This window comes from Aythya marila (genome assembly GCF_965140915.1).
Source record: "Aythya marila genome assembly, chromosome: 4".
Classification (NCBI taxonomy): Eukaryota; Metazoa; Chordata; class Aves; order Anseriformes; family Anatidae; genus Aythya; species Aythya marila.
Genome location: NC_139045.1, coordinates 36,155,671 through 36,177,945, shown reverse-complemented (window position 1 = coordinate 36,177,945; position 22,275 = coordinate 36,155,671). Strand labels below are relative to the sequence as shown.

The following is a 22,275-nucleotide window of genomic DNA, read 5'->3' as shown; positions in this document are numbered from 1 at the left end:
CATGATCAGCAATTGAAATACTTGAAATAGTTTATATTTCTCAAAACAGGAAAAAAAAAAAAGCGTGAAAATCCTAGTTCTGGAAATGTGCATTACTTGTATAGAAAATATCCTAGAGTATTTTCCAGCTTTAAGTAGTAGCCAGGTGGAAAAAGAATCCATAATTAGTAAATGTGCCCTTCAGGGCACTAAGCATAGTGAAGGATAATTTTGTGTCAGCATCACTGTAATTATAAGACAAATCCATTGACTCAGTCACAAGACCTTCTCTTCAAAAAACTGTCACTTCATAGCAGCTTCTTTCTCTAGATGCTTAACAGCCATGGTAACTGGAAGTTGGACTTAGAGCACAGAAATTGGTGAGAGTTATCCATCTGCAATGCTGGCTTCACGTAAGTTAGTATCAGGTACGTAGTCTGCTTCACGTTCTTTAACAGAACAATTGGGAGGATTGTTTGTTTTTGTTCTTTTAACTCTAAAATTCCTCTTTGTGCTCTTGGTTATTTTGGTGTGTGTGTGTATGCAGACTTGACAGGCAGTGCAGCATCTGCCTTATTACTGCTAGAAGTTGTAGTATTTTCTTTTTAATGATGTCCAAACAAATTATCTGTTAAAAATAGACTACATGGTAGCTCAGTGGGAAACAGAATTTAGCAGGCAGAAGATCAAAAGGAATTAAGTGCCAGAGCTCTGGCCTATGCGCTCGTAAAAATTGATTTGACTTAATAAGTTTAATGCAAAAGGGAATTGCATTCTGTGCACTGCTTTCCTGTTGATTTTTAAAAAGTGTGGGAGCACATCTTCCCTGCTGATGTCCATTAACTATGTCCATGAATATATAAATATAAATTGGGTGTTTCATTTCTTTTTCTTTCTTTCCTTTTTTTTTTTTTTTTTTTTTAAAACTCTTATCAGCATTTTATAGCTAGGCAAACTAACTGGATTCACACAAAAAAACTGCTAACAGCTGCTATTTTCCACTCATCTGAAATGCTCATTTTTTCCCCTATTGATATTAAAACAGTAAAAGCCCTGAATTTTATTGATTTATATTTTGCGATAACTGTTTCAACAAAGTATGCAGGTGTCGTATCATAAGTAGGTAAGAGTAGCCATTGAAAGTCATGTTTATCAGCAAGTAATCTTATTGATATTTTGTTTTTATTTACTTGTTGTTTTTCAGGGTGATAATTAGTTTGTTTTGCATCAAAAGTTCCTAGGGGACAGTATAAAACCTAAGCCAGAAAATTCTACCTGTTCATATTTGGTCTTGTAATCAACCTCTAAAAGATCGTTCTGTCTTTAGATGTGAAATGCAGACACAATGCTTATAAACCACAAAAAAAAAAAAAAAAAAAAAAAAGATTGCCCCAGTGCATTCTTGCACTCAATTCTTACTTTCTTGGTTAAGTGCTGTCCTACCTTGCTTTTGTGAGAGCGTACAAAGCATTATGACCAGTTTTCTTCAAAATCATTTTGCTTGTATGAGAATGTATGTACACAGTACCTGCTTGGCCAAAAAGCCGCTGCTTTTAAACAATCCTGTTACTTATTCATTGCAAAAGCTATGTTGCAATGGTAGCTGCTACCATTACCACAGTCATGAAGAAATGAAGTATTCCAACCTCAGTAGTATTGGAAGCAAGGACAAAAGTTTAATGTAGTCTAAACCCCATAGTTTAGGTTAAGACATGGCCTAACTGTCTGTCCTTGACTAGACTCTCTGCTCCTTGATTTTCTTACATTTCTGTATCTGGTGAGTGTTTGATATAGATCCCATAGCCTTAACTCTGAATTCTGCCATGTAACCATTTAGCCACAGAGCTGCTATACTCACGAGAGTCCAGGCACCACAGCGCAATATCCAGGGCCGGGGTGGGAGGGTGGCTCTGCCTGCCTCTTGCTCCCCAACGCCAAAACGTCATGCATGGAACAGACTGGTATGAAGAGTGGGATTTACTGAGAAGTTCAATGAGTTTCAGACACTGAACTGTAGTACTGAACCCCAGATGAGGCTGGTTGAGAACATTATAATAGTACAAATCAGGCTGCAGAATATGGCTGCTGGAGTTCAGTCACAAGTTGTTGTACTTTAACATGAATACAAACTTTGTCACAAAGACTTACGCCCACACCTGGAAACAGAACCACATCATATTACTAAATTTATGAACATCTTTCTAACACGTCCTTTGTCTTTATTTCCTGATATTCTGGTCTCGTGTGGAAAATACAGAGCCAAACATTGATTAACTTGGGCTTCTACAGTCTTCCCCTTAACACCCACTATATCAGGAATTAAATTCAAACAAAGTGCTGAGAATCTGCCTTGGTTTATCCTACCGCAATTTAAGTAGCACCAAAGAAAACTATGTCTTAATCATGTGATGTGCTTTTCATTTGGTAAGTGCCCAAACAGGTTGGAAACCTACATCTTACAAACAAATGCAGCTCACAAGTAGCATGTAGGTTTTTGAATATTTTACTGCATATGCCCCTTCTAAAGAGAACATGATAAAGACATATATTCTCTTCTGAGTACAAGTTCATCAGACTGTTAGCCAATAATTGCAATCGTTTACAGGAAACCACCATCAAGTTTTACGTGTACTGAAATAGAATTCACACAGCACAAACATGAACAAGCCCTTCTTGTGTGATGTCATAAAAAAAGATGTATTTGCCATTCACAGCTGTGAAGCAATCAAAGCCCAGAAAGAGGAATGCTGATGAATCCTCTCGAAGAATCTAGTATTTGGTGTTAGCTTCTTATGTGAAGTGCCCCATTTCTGATTCCTCTCTTGTGAATGATGACCCCAATATGAGATGTTAAACTTTTCTCTATTTCAAAATCTGGTAAGTTTTACCCTGAAAGAACATCTCTAAGGAAGGACATCACCCAAAAGTCTCTGACAATCAGTGCATATGTCTGACAGTCCTAATTCTGTTCAACTCAGCAGTTTAAACTGTTTTGTCCTGTAAATCACAGCAATCACAGTTTATTCTTACATGAAAAAGGATGCCCATGTGGATTTTGCTGGAGAAAGCTGAAACAAAGAAACATTAGGCATCCTACAGGTCCTGCTAAAGCTTTATTCATGTGCACCTTTTTGCAACACCTCCAATGGCAAAGAAGTATTCAACTGCTAGAAATATCAACAAGGTCAATTTTAAACTGATCTTACTAAACTACCATTTCCCATTCTGTAGTTTTCTATCAAAATTAAGTGTGTACTTTTATGTGTACGCATATATATGTATACACACATATATACATGTGTATATATATACACACACACATTAAAAAGACTTAACTGCTCTTTAAATTCAACTTCTTATCCCAGTTCATTAAGAAACAATTTGTGTTTTCTCCACTAACAATACTAAAATCTTTCCTGCAGCAGAGCAAGTGTACATCTTGTTCATTTACTGGGTTAGGACAGTACTTGGACAACCTACATGGAATTGCTTAGGGTTGATTTACGTGGGTAAAGCAAGCAGAGCACAATCCAGTTATTGTCTAGAATCTTATTGCCCTTAATCCCATTAATAGTAGTTGTCACAGAACTACTGAAGGCTGAGATCCACAGAAGACACAGAGCTCTCACTGACTTGACTAGAAGAAGTATTTGCATTGGAAATTCAGGGTCAACAATGGATGGCCCAGTGTGGATTGCTGCAGACTATGGTTCCGAAAATATCACATCGTACTTCTACTCAAACATGTCCCAAAATACGTTCAGAAAGTGAGGTGGCAAAAATACATTTTTACTACCTTACTAGTCCACTCACTCATTAGAGTTGTAGGTTTTTTTTGGTTACGTGGTCATGAGAAAAAGTGTTTCCTAGTTGACATAGAAGATAAAATCTATAAGCATGCAAAGTGAGACAAATTATTATTATTTTTTTAAAGATTGTCGCTTTTATTAGTAAGAGACAAATTTTTTAGGCTGAATGCTAACAGCTATCTTATAATTTATTACCATAATAATCGTTAGTTCCTGGTGCTTTCTAAAGATAATCAAGAACCCTGCAGGTAATTAGCACCTCACTGGATTTATCACTGTAAAACAATTGAACATACAAGCATAAATACAAAAAGTAAATGATGCAACAAGCTTCTAACCATAGTACTAATAATACAGAAAGCGAGCCACATTTTCTATATAACCCAAAGAAGATCTCTCTGCTACATTTCAGCCAGGCATGGAGAACTTACCTGTTATGGAGTAGACAAATTACGTAAATCAACAGATCAATCTTTCCCAAGGTCTGGAATTGCCACATCACCTTTTTAATGGTCTTCATTTTGAAAGATGTTGATTCCACCTGTACTACACTGAATACTTCTAAATAGATGAGTAGCTATGTGAAAGAGGTTACCTTGCAAGCATGTGGATGTTTTGTTTAGTTTTAACCTACCTGGTATTGAGGTGAAAGTTGAAGTAAGGCTAGAAATAATAGCAACAAATAATTTATGGCCATTACAGACTTTTTACTGTGGGCTTTGTCTACGTGAGAAGGGAATCCACCCTCAAAATCATGCACAAGCTGCCTTCTGGGCAACAACACTATCATGAAAATGAAAAATGAATAACAAAAAAAAAGTCAGAAACATAAAAAATAAACATCACATTTATTTAAATAAAAATATACACATAGTGTACAATGGGCATGGCTTACAGACAGCAATGAAACAAAAATGCTAAATCCTGAAGTATAAAAAGAGTTGAATTGCTTAGTTGTGCTTCATTTCTCTGAACAATCACAGAACATAAACTGAAGTCCAATTAATGTTACTTATACATAGCCCCACGTGCTCCAGAGTGAGACAGGAACATTACAAGGAATAGCTACACCAATGAAAACAAGTACCAAAGTAACTCGGGATTTTAGAATTTTTGATGTCAGACCTTTCATAAACGACAGAGAATTGCTGAAAACTTTTAAAGCACTTTGCATGACAGATGGAAAGTGTACGCAACACCACTGTGAATAGTTAGAGATATAAGTTACAACAGCATCACCCAAATCCCACCACTCCAAACCCCACAGATTCTGAGCAATCAACCATTACACTCAGATTTCCACCATAACTCATGCTCCTTGTCAGCACACAAACTCCAAGCTTTATGCTTCAGCTTTTTGGCATATGGATATATTGGTTCACAAATTCCTTCTATCTCTTTGACTTACTCTGAACTATTAAGTCTTTTTTTTTTTTTCTTCATTTTGGATCATGAGCATTATGATGAAATTTATTGTGTTATTCAGATAACTGAGTGGGAAAAACATTTGAGTGCTGCTGAGTGTAAGCTGACTGTTCTGGCAACAGAACTGACAACGTGTTGCATGACTAAGGAAAAAAACTATGTTATAGAAACTGAAGTCTAGGACCTTTTTTTTTTTAATGCAGTTCTGTGATTTTTTGCTTTTTAACATGCAATTTACAAGGTAAGTTCATATTTTAAAGAACAGTAAATTATGTTAAGAGCTTTGATTGTAAACATCTGCTTTTAAGCTGCAAATAAGTGAGATGCAAATTCACAGATGGGGTACTGCCTGTACAGCACAATTCCTCTTTACAATAAAAAAGCATAAATAGAGATATCATTGGTTTCAAGTTTACAATGTAGCCAACTGACACAATATATGTTTAAGTTCATTAACTGATTACATACATTAATTCACACAAGTCATTTTGCTGCATGGTCATTAATGCAATTTATCACACCTGTTGCTGTTCAGTGCACTTCCTGCTTGTTATAAGCTGACCATAAGATTTCCTGAAACTTGTGTAAAAGCTAGAAATAACATTAAGCTTATTTTCTGAAAATCATAATAGGTGTATTAAACGGTGGGCTTCAAAATGATACATTCCATTTTGCACCTAAGTATTTAGATATGATTTAAAATACCATTACATTTTAAACCACTTAAACCAGGTGAATTTTCATCCAATTTGATTGTTTTAGACACAAAGTGTTTGTTAATTTCGTATTTAAATTGCAAAAACGCCAGAATTTGGACAGTGCAAAATTAACATTGCAAAGGATTCCATTAAGGTTCCTTTCCAGTTAATATTTACTTTCAGCTGTCCTCATATTTTTTCTTTGTAACACATATATTGCAACCATTCCAGCAAAATATGCAAGTTCACACAGACAAAATCAGATAACAATAAAAAATCTATTTCCTAATTGCTCCATAAAAGCTAAAATATAAACATTAATAAGAACATATTTCAAATTCCCCAAAAGAAAACTTCGGAAGAAAAAAAACCCGCCTGCTTAGTAATGTCAGGCCAGTACATGCTACATATTAATTATAGCAGTATTATAATTATCTCTGAGGGGAAAAAAAAAAAAAAAACCAAAAACAAACAACAACAACAAAAAAAACACTTCAACTTTCCATTTCTTTTTTTTTTTTTCAGACATTTTATACAAGCGCTCTGTTTAGATGCTAGCCTGTGGTACAAAAACAATAAATATGTAATGCATTGTACAAATATTCAAAGTTGGTAGCTCTCATTTCGGGTTTCTTTGAGGCAGTTCCTGATGACCTTAGTTCTACAAGTAATATTTTCCATGAATAAGACAAGATTTGGCTTTAGATGCAGATATATTTTTGATTGTTCATCTTCTAGCCCTTGAAAATTGCTCTCCCATCAAAAGAGATCTTACAAATCTTTAAAAGGGAGCTGATATGGAACACTTTCCATGCATATGCTGCTAAGATCGGTATGTTTCCCCTAAACCTCTGCAAACAAATGGTGCATATTGCTAATAGAAATTTGCTTAATTTTACTCCACTGATACTCGCAGTGATCTACAAGGACATACGCAAGGCCTCAGGTGATGATTCAACTCCTCTGTTGGGCATTCAAATGATAGACTGGGGTTGAAGTGTCTTCTGCAGAGTGCTTATACTTGAATTAAAGTAACTATCAACCCGCAGCAAAAACAAAAACAAATCTTTGTTTCATTATAATAGGAAAAACAGAAAAAAAAAATTGAATCTGTGATTAACTGACAACTCAGTTTTGTTGAGAAAACCTCTGCCTGCATAAAGTTATATAGGCCCATGGCAAGCAATGATAGAACAGAGGAATATTTGAGCCTGTTACACTACTGAAGCAACAAAACTCTTCTAGTACACTTGGAACTGCATTAGGTTTTAGAAAGACATTCCAATGAAAAAAACTGGCATGAAAAAGTTCGGTCTTATTTAACACAAAATCCAACCTATTCTTTTGTAATGGTCCAAGCCCAATGAAATTTTACTGCAGTACACTAATTTCATTTTTTTCCTAGTCATCTTTAACAAATAACAGATTTAATTTCACAAGAATATGTTGAGTGTTACTGTTAAAAAGGACAGTGATCTAATGTGTTTTTTTTTTTTTTTTTTCATGTGGCTCTACTACTGAAAACATTTTAAATATAAAGGTAACATGAGAGTCACAGTGGTAATTTAGAACCCTAGCGTGGTTTATATTTTGAACTTGACAGAATGCCCATGGGGCTGAGATAAAGAACTATAAGAACCTATAGTGAACCGACCAGTGAATATTGTTCCCACACAGAACTTTACAGATTATTTTGGAATTACTGTGAGAAAGGCCAGCATTCTCTATTACATATTTGCGATTATTTTGGAGGTGTGTAAGGAATTTACCATTATTTCTAAACTGTACGTGTAAAGTTTCCCTAAGTTAATAACAAAAATAAACATGGCAGAAAGGAAAGTGGGGGTTAGTGCAGCAATCAGACTGACAGAACAGAACATTACTTTCCTAGGAAGACTTATGTTCCATCAACCTGCAAATAAAATATCATACAGATAAGCTGTATAACATTTAAACACACACAATTTATGCACACATCCACCCACCCACTGAGCAGTTACTACTTCTACTGATACATGACAGGAAAAATCAATGCATTATATTTTCATCTGCCTGAGAATATCTATGATGCAATGCCAACTCTTCTGACATGTACTGCTGAAATAATACATTCTCAAAGAACAGAGTCAATCATGATAGAACATTCTAAAAATGGAGACATACAATACGAATAAACAAATGCAACAAACCACCTGTGACCACAAATGACCTACTTCACTTTGGAAAAATGTTCCAATCAGTTAAATATGTTGGTATAGCTGAATTCCTGTCTTCACTGAAGTCAATGACTATTGAAATGAGGATCTCTTCCTGAGGTTCTCCTACGTGCCCCAAAGCCTTATCTTAAAAATACATAAGATGAGTTTAATACTATTCACATGATAGATCATTTCTAAGTAACCACCCAATTAGAGTTTGCAAGATCAGGTGCTTAAATAAGTATTTTTACTAGTACAGTTACAGATTTATACCCAATAATGGGTGTTAATAGATTAAAAAGAACAAATTATAATTCATTGTGCCTCAAGATTTCTTTGTCTTCTGTAGGAGCAAATAAACATTAACCTCTTTATCCATAGCAACTACAATTTCCTACAGCTATCCAAGTTCCCAATGCAGTTTTCATTTGGGTAAAACTCTCATATTTCTGCTTTAGATTTTTTTTTTTTTTTTCTCAAAGGAATGCATTACATAAAGGTCAGTAACCATTGAAAACTCGTTTTTTTTTTTTTTTTTGTTAACTATTTCTCTCTGCGGGGCAGAAGGCAGCAATAAATAGATACAATTAGAAAACACAAATGTTCTTTGCAAGACAAATTTCAGAACTAACACAAGCTAGCAGAAGCATTAACATTCTTTTTTAAAGCTGATAGTTGTTCTTTATCCTGGAGTGCTACACAGAGCATTACAAATTTTATATAAATCAGTGGTAGCTAACTAGTCCTAATACAGCAGGTTACTCTAATTATAACATTTATCTCAGGCTACATAAAAACATGCATGTTTTTTATAGCCTAAAGATACATGAACTCCTATATATACAAATCATTTTACCTACCACTAAAGAAAATTTAGTTTTAAGAGTTTACTGTAAGCAGGAACATGATAGGTCATATTCAGGTCACCTTACATGAAGAATTATTCCCCCTGATTTCAACATGATTATGTGCAAGAGAAAGTGAAATAAGTGGTATTTGGCTCAGGTGCAGAAAGCTGAGAATGATACATTCAAATGAACTGCAAGGAACGAGAACAGAATTACCAAAATTACAGGCTGTAATTACTGAAAATATATTGTGAAGTCACCATGCGTATGTAAGGAAGCTAAATGTAATGACTAAAATTATATTTAGGCCAGGTATTAATATTTGCATCTTTCATAAACAATTCTAGAAGGATTTAATTATTTGTGATCAAGACCTCACTGCTGCGCTGGTTCCAGAAAACACCATTTCTGACAGGAAGAGACCCCTTAACTCAAATCTCGGGTTTTGGTTCAGAGACAGAATGCCACCCTTCAGACTGATAACATCAGTTCATAATGCAAATGGCATTTCCCTTTTCAATCTGCTGTCAAACTATCCAACAACCTAATTCCAGCTGGTTGATGAATCATACTAAGCTTCAACTTCAGAAGGAAAAGTTGAATATATTAGGTTTTGAGAATATTCAGTTCACTAATATTTTATATTTTATTTCTTGATGACTAACTAGTTATTTTCATGTAAAATGTTAAACCTGATAAAAATAACACCTCAACTGGTTACACATTCCCAAGTAATAAATCATAAACAGCAATTTTTATATTCACTAATGAGCATCATGTATGTTCCTGATTACATATTTGTTAAACTTAGGTGTCAGCTTTTCCATATGTCCCTTCTGGAGGTCTGTAGTACTTTGGGAAAGCCATCAGCTGTATCATGTTGAATGCATACTTTCTGCATTTGACATTCTTCAGTACATTCTCTATGCGGCATCCTTCTCTAGTGAAAGGGGGAAAAAGTACAACTTCATGAAACACAGAATAAATAAATAAGCTTTATTTGTTCATTGCAGAGTTTCAGCAACAGTTGAAGTAAAAATAACAAAGATTCAACTCTACATTTTTGTTTTCCACAAGTGATGATACATCTTACAAAATTAAATCTAAGGCCAGGCCCAGTACAGTTATTGCCCTCAGAAATAGGTGATAAGATTTTTTCCCCTAATATATTTGCCCTTGAGGTTTAAGGTTCAGTTAAAAATAAATAAATAATGATACATTTCATTTTAATTTCAGAAATATATTTGCCTTTTAAACCTTCTAATACTTTTTTTTTTTTTTTTTTTCAAATTGTTTACTGTATATGTGAGAGTACACGTTGCCATAAAAATGCGTATTCTAGGAATAAGGCATTTTATTAAGTCTGGCCCTATAGATTTCTGAAGGAAGGTTTTATCTCTGCTTCATTTCTCCTATGTTCAGCTTTGCAATGAAAAAAAGAGAGAATGGCTTTTCAAACAGCCCAATCCAACTCTCTGCTTTATAAAGGAAGGATGTTTGTTCACGTACAGTACAAAAGTCACAAGTGCCAAAGTGGTGCATCAAGACATAAACAGGACTTTGTTAAAAAGAATATAAAAGTGTCTTGAAAGCAAAAGCAACTAAAGCAACAATTACAAACAGGTTAATTTAATTACAAAACAGAACTTGCTCTATTCCGGTTGGTTACTTGACAGAAAAGGGTTAGTTGTAGCAAATAAATAACCATTTCTTGAACAAAAAATGTCCCATCAGCTGATAATAACAATGAAAATAACACAATGAAATTAAGTCTTACAAACCACCACCCTCTAATATTGGTCTGGGGGGGGTTAGTCTGTATTGTGCAAATCCATTTTTAATTTTTAATTTTATCATACTAGTTACTCTGGAAAGAGGGGTTCAAGCATTCAGGATTCCACATCTTCTTGTATACACAGTGACAGCATTGTAAGTGGGCTTTCTTTGAGCTAATTACAGTGGGAAAGCTTTACCATGGACAGAAAGAGCAAATCAATTCACTCAATGCATAGTATACTTCTCAGAGTTCAGAAAAAAATAACAAAAACAGTACATTTCAGACATTTGTATCTTAAAGATGAATCCTTGGGGTCTGAAATTGTAGAAATATTACAGCATAATTTCTTTTTCTAAAGTTAGCTTGTTGCTGTTTGTAGAAAAGAAAGGAACACAAGTGAAGTTTATTGATATTTGGCTAATAGCAAAGCAAGACTTAAAATAAGCCACACAACCAGCAAGTGTGAGCTGACAAGCAGCAAGGCGACAGGATAGAAGTGTCGAGAAGTTGGCTTGTTATCAGTTAGACAGCCTGTTTCGGGATCATCCGATTCATTCAGTGCTCCCTGGGTTTGTCTGCTGTTAAACAGGGGAAGTTAGGAACAAATAGAACAGCATTTAAACAGCAAAGAAAGCCAACATGTAGGCATTTTGACAACAAAGCAAAACTACATAGCCATTCTGATGAAATAGATTTACGCTAAGTACTTGCATATATTAAGGATGTTCTATAGCTGACAAGGGATGCACAATGACTAGGTGGGTAATATCTCTTTAAGCCTACTAAGTGCCCTAGGGTAGTATCCACAAGTTAACATTAAGTAACTTAGGAGATGAACGATCCTATCACTACAATGAACACACACACCAAACATAAATGAAATAAGGAAGTAAAAAAAAAAAAAAGCTAAGGAAGCAAAGAAAAGAAAGATCACAAATATGTCACAACGTGGCATTGACAAAATAATGTCTCCATGGTTTTCACAGATTTTTCAGTCCTGCTTTACTAACTACTAAGAAATATATAGGCAGAAATAGAGAAGCTGCATGCTCTTTTTGAAGGAGTTACAACTATTCTAAAATGGTTTTAAATGACAGTAAATTGACTTCAAAAATTCATCAGTGCTGGTGGGTCAGCTTTCAAGTCAAAGGCAGTTATTTTTATTTAAAGGCTCACACCTGTATTACCATAAGAAATTTACCTTGTACCTTGCTCAGTTGAGTCAGCTAAGAACTAATCTGCTTGCAGCAAAGTCGTACCGAATCTCTTGTTGAGCAGTCACCTTCCTACCAGAGCAGCAGGGGTACTTTCAAATCAGCACCAATCTTTCCTATTGTAGACTTGATAGCTTCTATACAAGTGGAATTATACATACTTCAGCTGTACCTCTTCAGTCCCTCTGAACTAATCTTTATTTGCATATGCTCAGGATTCCTGTTCATGAACTTCCTTTAGGCACTAAGGAATGATGAGAATTTAAATTTTTCTAGTTACTTTGAATATTCTGTGATGAAAAGGTAACTCTTCTTTTTTTCCTTTGTGGATGTAAGGATATCCAAATACATCAGACAGCAAGAATTCTCTTTCAGAAGCACATGTCCCAGGTATGCTGTTTGTCAAGAAAAAGTACTGGCAGACTGTAAGGAGACAGTAGGCCAGTAGAATCACACAGCTCCATGTAAAATGAGCTCAGAACTTCCTTCCTTTTCTGCTCACATGATAATGCATTCATTTGTGATCAGTTATGAGGACTCAGTTTATTTCTTATCATTAATTTTCTGCTTTACCTTATATTTCTATGTACTTCTAAAAACATACTGCTTACTATTTTTCCTTTTCCTTTCTTAATCTTAAGGCAATTCTACAAGTTGGCTTCTGACCCTTTTCCACTCTCCCTCCCACCTTTTCCACTCTTTGAGGTGAGCATGAACTTACTCCCATTACGCATGTGATTGACAGCTCTAGCTCAGCAGTCTCATCTATCCCCTCCTTCTCTGACACCCCAGTGCTTTTGGACAGTTCTGGATGTCTTTCACGTCACAAACTTCACATGTGCGTTTATGGCAGAGCAGATGCAGAGACTGAACTCTCCATCCAGGCAGCAACAAAGCTCAGCATTCAGCAAGTTTGCACAGCTACTGCATTAGCCACTGGTTAGGTACTTCATTCAGAAGAGGATTAGTTTTGCATGCCAATGGTTTATTCTAAGCAGGGTGAGTTACATGCTTTCAGACTGCCTCTCTGGGGATGCAACCCTCCTACATCTGTAGCGTGCCCTGCTCTGTTTTGCTCCGTATCTCGTTGACAGTATGACTGTCTTTCATCTGTTTCTACAACTCCCATTAGCATCACTACGATTTAGGCACTTATTATGATGGAAATAGAGATTAAAGCCATTTGTTCTTTTTTTTTTTTTTTTTTTTTTCCCCATTAGAAAAGCCTACAGTACATTTTGATCTTTGATATGCTGAGAAGTATGATCAGTGTCTTTCAACATAGTAAGTTCTATCTTACCCTCAGGAAAACCAGTGTGAACAGCTAATGCACGGGGACCTCTGTTCCACAAATCAGTCACATCATTCTATGCATGATTCAGTAAGACATCCTGAAAATAGAGCAAGGGGATCCAACCCCATTACTAGCTACCCAAGAACAAGACTGAGTGGAATATCTAAACACACTTTTAATTTAAGAGGACTATTTCATCACAGACAGGTGCTTTGCTAAGCGCTGCAAATACTTTTCAATGCACTTCAGTGACATCTTCTAACAAACTTTAAAGTGTTCTCCATAGTGACTGAAGTAGCTCAAGTTAAACGAAGTGGGGACCTACATACACTTGGCTGCCTGTAGTGTGACAACACTGCTTCCCCTGGCCCACCTAAATCTGGTGGAAGTTTTACTACATCAGAAAATACGCATCCAGTTGGTGCCACATCAGCTGGATTTATTCAGCTTCTGACTGACACAGTACAATCAGAACAGAGTGGTATTCGACCCTATAATGGTGTGAAGGCATAGCCATAGCTTTTGATGTTCTCTCTGTCACAAACCACATTCTAAGAGCTCTTGAGTCTCAGCAAAGAGGAAGGAAGAAAGCTTCCAAAATATTAAACAAGCTTGTATTGCACATAGACACCATTTTAAGAGGACTAGTAAAAACTTCTAAATTCATAACATCTGTGGTCACGAACACCTCTCTAACTTATAGTACTAATTTAATTCATTTACTTTCAAATTGTTTATCTGAGGCTTACAGCAAACTACAAATAACAAAATGACAGCCAAGGGTGCTGTAAGTTTAATGATGATATAACCATTTCAATCTGCCTTGTATCTCAGTTGGTGTTTTATCATCTTAAGCTCCTATTGAGATAATGTTGCATGCCTATCAAATGAGACAGAGCAAAACAGCAAGTATTTTCTGCTGTCTTTTAACTTGAATGACAAATTGTTTGAAACTCCAAGCAGTGGAGCAGAGAATGAAAATGCTGTGAGGAAAAAAAGAAGCCTCTGAAGAATCCTTATAGAGTCAAGCATAAGTACCAGGGCACACTCCAGCTTTTCATTATCACACTGCTTGGCCATCCCTGCACAGTGTTTTTGTAAGAGACACATTTTTATGCCTTGGGATACATGCTTCTCCTAGTAGAACTTTTCCAGCTCCAGCTACTAATGATACTGGTAATGCTAAATTGTCCTAAAGCAGTGCTTCAGGAAGAATAGTTAGGCAGCTTTCTATCAACACAAGGACCCCCTCATGTGCTAGCAGTGACTTCAGTCTGAATTCATTGTCTTATATACCACAGATACTTTGGGGAATCTGCCTTTTCTGAAAATAGGCTCAAGCAAGCAGTTTCTGAGCCTTCTGGGTTTTTCTTGTCAAACTCCAGTGCTGACACAGAAAAATGCAAAAGCAAGATGCTTCTCTTTAATCCCTCCCAACAATGGCAGCAAAGACACTTCTTCAAATAGAAGTGATTGCAAATGGTTCTCAATCTTACACAATTTTGCTAACTTACCTCCTCTTTTTTATTTGACTATCACAATCCAGAACTTTTAAAGAAGCAGCTTCTCCAAAGAGTTGCAGCCCTCTCAAGGTTTCTAAATGGAACACTGTCTGCTTGCCTTTTTTTTTTTTTTTTTAATAAGATTGTTGGAGTGAAAGCTACTTAGTTTCTGCATTATTCATGTTCCTGCAATTCACTAAAATGCTCCAGTTGTATGAAGAGAAAAAAACGGTGTTTTTAATGCACAGCACTACAGTTGTACGAATGCAGCCTTAACTTTTTCAAAGTGGGGAGATGGGATTCTTGTGAGCATCTCTTGGCCATTATCAAGATGCTGTACCACAACATCTGAAATAATAAAATCTGATTCAGAAGAAAATAGATCTCAGCCCAGTCCTGGAGGACTGCTGAATCAGCAGAACTCACATAAAACAGATAGAGGAACATTGGGCAAAACCCCTTTATGTTCAAAGATAAAATTGATAAAATAAAACCTCCAACAATCTGTAAAGAATAAAAATAAAAAAATGTTTCTGCATCAACTTAAATGGAGGACATAAGAAGGGAGCTATCAGAAATTTTCTGAATCAACAATGTTTTCAATAGTTTTCTGCTGTGTACTGCTGTCAATAACTTTAAAAAATTTCTCAGATCTAGACACTATTAAATAAAGTAAAAAATGCTATAAATCAATTTTTGCTGCTTATGTGATCCTATAATCTCCACTCAGGTTCGAAACTGACATTACTGAAACTGAATAGCAGTCATATCTAAGAATACTGATGAATTCAGTCAGCAACTTGAAGACAGCTGGTACTAAACATACATCAGCAATATAACATATATAAAGTGTGCATCAAATTGCCACACTAAAACCACTTTTTTTTTTATCTCCTATAAAAGAACAAAACAAAATCGAAAGTTCAGTTGGAAGAGACCTTCAGAGTTCATTTAGTTCAACTGCCTGGCCACTTGAGGGTTAGCCAAAAGTTCAAGTTGTTGAGGGCATTGTCCAAATGCCTCTTGAACTCTGACAGGCCTGGGGCATCAACCATGCCACCAGGAAGCCTGCTTCAGTGTTTGACCACCCACGCAGCAATAATCTTTTTCCTAATGGCCAGTTCGAACCTCTGCTGGAGGAGCTTTGTGCTGTCCTGTACTGTAACTTCTTTGCCTATTCTTTTCTCTTTTGCCAATATCCTCTATTCCTTTAATCCTTTCTTCTCCCCCATTTAAAATATTTAGTTACATTGTAATAATTGTGTATTTTAAATATTTAACATATATATTTTACAATTTCATCATTTGACATGCTCTTCTTACCCTTTCTATTTCCTAAATAACCAGAGGCTTGTCCACTGTGTTTGTCCAGGCAGCAGATTTACAATAGAGTCATAACAACGTGACACCTAGATCTTCAAAAATATAATGAATGCATAGGAATTTGTTTTGCACTCAAGACCTCTAGAGCTATTGTTTCTCAATCTGTCCAAAGAAAAAGATTCAATCTGAGGTGCTGGTTAGAAACAGCAGAGCACTGGAAGCTCAGCTATGGTCACAGCACAGATTTTAAACACCATTATGGACAGGTCATGACGGATCAGTAAAGCAACAAATTAATTAGCACAGTCTCTTGCAGCAGTACTTTAGAGGCCAGGAGACACCTGGTTTCTGTGCACACAACCACATCCTGAAAAACCCTGTTGTTGTATGTGATGACACTGAAAAGCACTTTGGAGTCTTTGGAAGGAATGGTGGAGTCAAAATTCAATTTATTCGATTGCTCTCCTCCCTCTGCTGTCTACGTTTTCTCATTCAAGCCCAACTAACTACAGATGTCCAAATTTCCCACCAGGTTTCATCAACAGATGTTTTTAAATTTCCCAGGGCAAGTGCATGGGAGGCACATCCCACACTTGTAACCAGTAAAACAGCACAACTCAATCACATTTTGGAGTATGGAAACATTCTCCTGCCATCCTGCTGTGCAACATCCTTCCCAAATTAACGGTGTGGAGTCTTGCAGATTGAAGCAGATAGTCATGACTTATTATCTGATCATATGTCTTCTCTAAACTAAGAGACATTATCTCAATTCTGATAAAAAAATCAGGAAAATAACCATGTACTAAAAAACCACAAGTGTTCATCTATTCTTTACAAATGTGCATCAAAGAAAGAATTGTTTGTTGGTTCACATGATTCCAGTTTAATAATACTGAAGACAGTTCATGAGTTAGGTGTTTTGTCATTTACCAAAATTAAATAGTATAGCAGCGTAAACCCTCTCTCAGCAGTTCCCTGCCACTGAAGCAAAATAGCAAAACCAAGTTCACTTGACACTCCCTGCATCCCCCTTTCTCTGCCAAAAGAGACTGCCGAGCACTGGCCGCCACATGGGAACAGTCCCTTGGTTGTGCCAACCGCCAAACCTAGGAGAGCGCTGGTCTCTGGGTGCCAACACTGTGCCAAGAGACACTTAATAATTTCACTGGATAAAATCCCTGAGATCACGTCCTAGAAACATTCCCCAGTAACTTATAAGTATGGACAGAGGCTTTAAGTCCTGCAAAGCTGTTCCGGTAGTGTGTGAGGGATTAGCTTCAGAACTGAAAGGTGAGGGGTTTGCAGGAGAACTGCTGCTTTACCTGTCAGAACAGCTGAGTGGTTTTTGAAACATGATTTTCACCTCTCATTATACTTCAAGTAAAGGATTTGCTGTTTGATCCTACTATTTACTAATACCATTGTGCAGCATTACGCGTCAATTCTACAAAGGCTTCTCTTCGTATCCAAAAAAATATGATTCTAATAATCTTCCCAGACATTCTCCCATATAGTATTAGGATCGCATATAAGCAAAATTCTCAGGACAAAACTGCAAAACCTTTCCTGAGAAACTTCTCTTGCAAAGTTCAAATTCAATCCCACGTGCAACCAAAATTAAAGCAAATGTGATATACGGCCTTGTGCAGATAAATAAATAAATAAATAAATACATAAATAAATAAACCAGGCACAACCAACCCACCCAGACCAAAGCTCTGGTATCACAGCGACCTGAGTGTGGGAAGTGATGACAACGACATCCTTCGAGTAAGTTCTGAACATATAAAATGTTTTCCTTCCATAAGGTTATGGCACCAGTATTACAGGCTAGTGAGTCACACTTATTTCCAGTATGTTTCTGTCATAAAAAGGGGAGTTTTACCAGGGATGTGATGATACGTTTAGCTCACAGAGCACAGCAAAACATAAAACCATGATAAATTCTCTCTTGTATATCTAATCATGTCTTAAATACTTCCTTTTGACCATGAAGAAACTTCATGAATCATTCCTTATCTTTCAAAGATTTTTTTTAAAGCCTTTTTCCCCACATGGCGAAGAACAGCTGCAAAACTGATTTAAAAGGCAGAAGAGGCTTGTTGTACAGCCACGCATGAAGAATGGTGCTTAAAATCTGACATTAATTTCTAGACGTTCACGTCTGTGTGTAGGATGACAAAATTAAGGTCAGAGGGAACTGTTGGTGTAAAATGAGGATCAAATATTATGTGTTGCAGTTGTAATTCAGGTCATTTTAAGTGAGGAAAGTGTTGAACAGCAATAGGTATAAATTTGACTGTTCTTACAGTCGTACAGACTGTTTTCTACCTGTAATTTCAAATGGAGATATGAAGAGGAACGTCACTGATTCTGATTAGTAACACCAAGTCATATAATCTCTTCATGGGATTAACCAAAGTGCAAGTCATACGATAAATCATAGGAAAGACCTGTGAACTGCTCTTCCATCTCAAGTAAATAATACCAGTTGTTTTCTACCAACATACTGAAATGGGTCTTTTCTGAAACACATATTAATGGTTTGATAGCTGATCTGTTCTGTGCCCAGCCTTTTTCTGAGTGCTAGTACCCCATTTGGTATATGGGTGTACTTATGCAGGGGGGTTAGTGCACATGTAGATTTGTCAATCATGCAAAATGCACCTGAACCATGATTTCAGCCAGTGCACAAGTGCTGGTACCAGCAGCACTAAATGCAGCAAAGAAAGCTCCTGTACTTACTCTATAACTGAAACCACCACCCTAGAAATGCACAGATCAGGATGCAGACTAGTACACTGGAGACGACATCCCAACCATCCCATCGAATAAACCACCTTCTCTTCGGTAATGACTAAAACCAACCTGCTGAGTTTTATAAATTGTAAGTAATGCCCTAACTGGACCTCAAATGTACTACTTTTTCCACCTACATCCTTCAGAACAAATGGTAAGGGTGGGCTGAAATTCTCGTGTAGTTTTGAAAATGTTTCTTGTCCTTTCTGGTAATAGACAACGTATAAAAAGAGTTTAACAAACCTTTTCTATGGGAAATTATGAAAGTTAATGTGACTTTTTGTTTTGGTGCCTGCTTAGAAGGCTGCAGAAAGTTTTTTGGAGCCTATTTTCAGAAGAAAGTTGTTTTCTTTCCTAAATAGCAGGGAGAAGGACTGAAGTTGAAATACTCTAAACAATGTACTCATATATTTTATAAGTCTTTTCTCTGTTGACACTACTCACACTTGTATCTCTGGTGTAGAGACATGCAAACAAAGAATGTCCCTGGCACATCTGCAGCCAGCTGCATGTGGAAATGTGCAAAGCAGTACTTTAGCAAGATATTCCCACTAATTTTGATAATTGTCATTACTGACAAATAAGAGGAATATATACTATTTAATAAATACTTATACTTGGAGAAAAGAGGGGTTTTACTAATAAAATTCTAAAGCATATAACGTAAAACTGGAACCTTCCAAGATTTTGTACAAAACTTATTCATCTATAATCTATTTTCTTCTGAAGAAGCAGTACGCCAGAAGCAGTGTTTGAGTATTTCCTTCCTTCCTTCCCCAGGAAGAAACATGTAAAGCAGCAGGAGGGTATAAATCTTCCCTCACTGAGATAGCGGATAGTTATCTCTGTCTGCAGAGGCTTTTTCTACTGTTGTGGAAGCTGGTTATTTTGTATGCTGGAAGGAACAGTTTAAGAAACGTTTCAGTGAGACATCATCTCATGGTGCTCCTACTTTAGATAAACACTGCGCCAATTTTCCAGATAAAGCCCTTCTTTAGAAATATCTTGAATGTCCCTGAAATCCAGCACTGCATGAGATTGTGCTGGAGGCAATTCCAGCATTTCCTATTTTATACTCTTTTTTACAGGAATGCAGCTCCCAACCTAGTCAAGTCTGAGATATTAATCCAGGTATAACTTATGTTTCCGGCTATGCTTTTCTTTAATCACTCTAAAAAAAACAGTAACACTCACTCACATACTCTAAGTATTTAAATAACTGTGAGCCAAAGGCAGCATGGTCAAACAAAAATCTACAGTGCTGCCAGGCACACAGGTCATTAATTAGAAATCCTTTGTTCCCCCAAATGCCCATTAAAATGGCAGGTCTTAAGGAATTCTGCTTCCCTTCTAATATCTAATAAATGCTAATGCTCTTCAAGCATCTTGTAACACATCCCACAAGAACCTTTCTGCAAATGACACTGCCCTGACTGGCCCTGTGAGCTACGCCAGCATTCACAGCCCTCTCTGGTGTCTGCCAGTGCTCACTGAGCCAGGAAAAAACATGGCCCCTACTCCATCCAGTCTGAGCAGGTTGCTGCTCTCCTCAACTTTTGGTTACTGCCGCCTATCTGTGGCTGTTGCACAGCACTTACAGGCTTCTAGTAACGAAACAAATCTGCCTTTAGAGCATGCATCCGCTGCACTGGTAAGAAAACAGCAGAGACCAAGAATTTTAAACTGCTGAAATTATCTCCTGCCACAACCACAAATATATATGGACAAGTATGCAAGAGTTGAGAGATCTCTACTATTCCCAGTTTTACTCCCAATTAACCTTTACAAAAAGCTAAATCAGCTTCATATCATCACCAGAGTGCAGCCAACACATGGAAAGGGTGCTGGAATCACGCTTGTCTCATTTTATTAGTATTTCATCCTGTGTTAGTTAAAAATAAATTCTGTAATGTGCTATTAATGTGCTGCTACTAACAGCTTAAATACAATCAATAAAACACAAAAGCCGCAATTAAACAACAAAAGTAATTTTTAGAAATTATCGCTGCCTAGCTACAGGCTTCACTTGTTATCTCATTAATATACACAGAGGGCAGAGTTGGCTTCTGCACTGTTTGTGTACTACTAGATTAATGATATCCTTCCTACTCTTACAGCATGGCTAAAGCAAACAATTAGCAAAACTGCTTTAAACTATTATGGTTCATTTTTGCTCCTTGCATGAATATTTCAGGACAGCAGATAGGAGATTCAAACAAAGCTAAAGGCATGTGAGTGCAGGCCAGCAACTGCACTTGTCAGACAAGTATTTGTATCAATGCAGACAGAATATTTTGCTGCATGAAATAATAAATGACATTTTCTCAGGTATGGAAAACAGCAATGAAATATCTGCAGAATACTGTAAAAAATTAAAATGTGATAACCCATGGTAAGATAAAATTAGTCACAACTAATGGAATTAAACTGGAAAAAATGTCAGTTTTACATTGGTCCAATAATGTTCTCTCATGTTCAGGAGAGTTAACAATTAAAGAAGTAACAGACAACTCAAGGGCAAGGAAAGAGTTATCTGCCAAACATTTGTTTTCCTAAAGAGGAGTTATTTTATTCACAAAGTTTCCTCTCTTCCCCTTTCATTCAAATGATTAGCTGCATATTTGTACTAAGGAATACTAGCTATAAATAATACATATTTTTAAAAGTAAACATGTCAGATCATAGTAGAAGGATTAGAACATCATTCACTAAAACACTGAATCTTTTTTTTTTGTTTTTTAATTCTATACATGTATCTATAGGAAAACAAACAAACAAATAAAAAACCCAATTTAAGTATTTGCAGAATTCAGAGTGTTCCAAAAATTATTTAAGCTCTAGTAACTTTGTGTCTGAAACAGGTGTCAAATTTAAGTTAGCCACCAACATATATACATGGCAGTTCAGGAGAACAGCATTTTAAGTTCATTGCTTAATCGCTACTGCTATCTATATAAACAAGGAAACTAACAAAAAGGGACTTTTACCTCCAAAATAGCAAAGCATGCAGTTGGTATTTTATCACAGGAAACAAGTAGAAAATAAAGGAAGCAGCCTGAATATAGCAGTGGGTGCAGGTTAATCACTTATTTAGTGGTGCACTTTTCACTTTTTTTTTTTTTTTTTTTTTTTTAAATAGCTTTCTTGTGTTCACTGAGCCTATAATAAATGCATTGATGTCTAGTGCTAAATGTATATTTAAACCACATTGGGTAGTGTGCTGAAGCCAGAAAAATCTCCCCTGTGCAAAGTTTTGCCCTCCTCATTCTATTTTACTTTCAGTTGCTTTGGAGGTAAAGCAACATGCACCGAGCTGAATCCTTTAAAAGGCAACGTGCCATATACTCCCTGACCTGCAGTGCCAAGCACCCAGGTATCAAACTTCACAGCCCAGGCTTCCCGTAGG

At 36.4% G+C, this 22,275-nt stretch overlaps 1 protein-coding gene across 3 annotated transcripts in view; it reads right to left on the bottom strand.

The window, feature by feature from the left end:
- Positions 1-4,521: 4,521 nt before the first annotated feature.
- The window catches only part of INPP4B (inositol polyphosphate-4-phosphatase type II B), a 300,152-nt gene continuing 282,398 nt past the window's right edge, over positions 4,522-22,275 (bottom strand). For 2 of the 3 annotated variants that reach the window (XM_082758698.1, XM_082758699.1), the window contains one exon: positions 4,522-9,897. In XM_082758698.1, coding sequence (XP_082614824.1) covers positions 9,765-9,897 — 133 coding nt within the window. In that variant the 3' untranslated portion in view covers positions 4,522-9,764. The remainder of the gene's footprint in view (positions 9,898-22,275) is intronic. The other variant, XM_082758700.1, reaches the window with a different exon arrangement.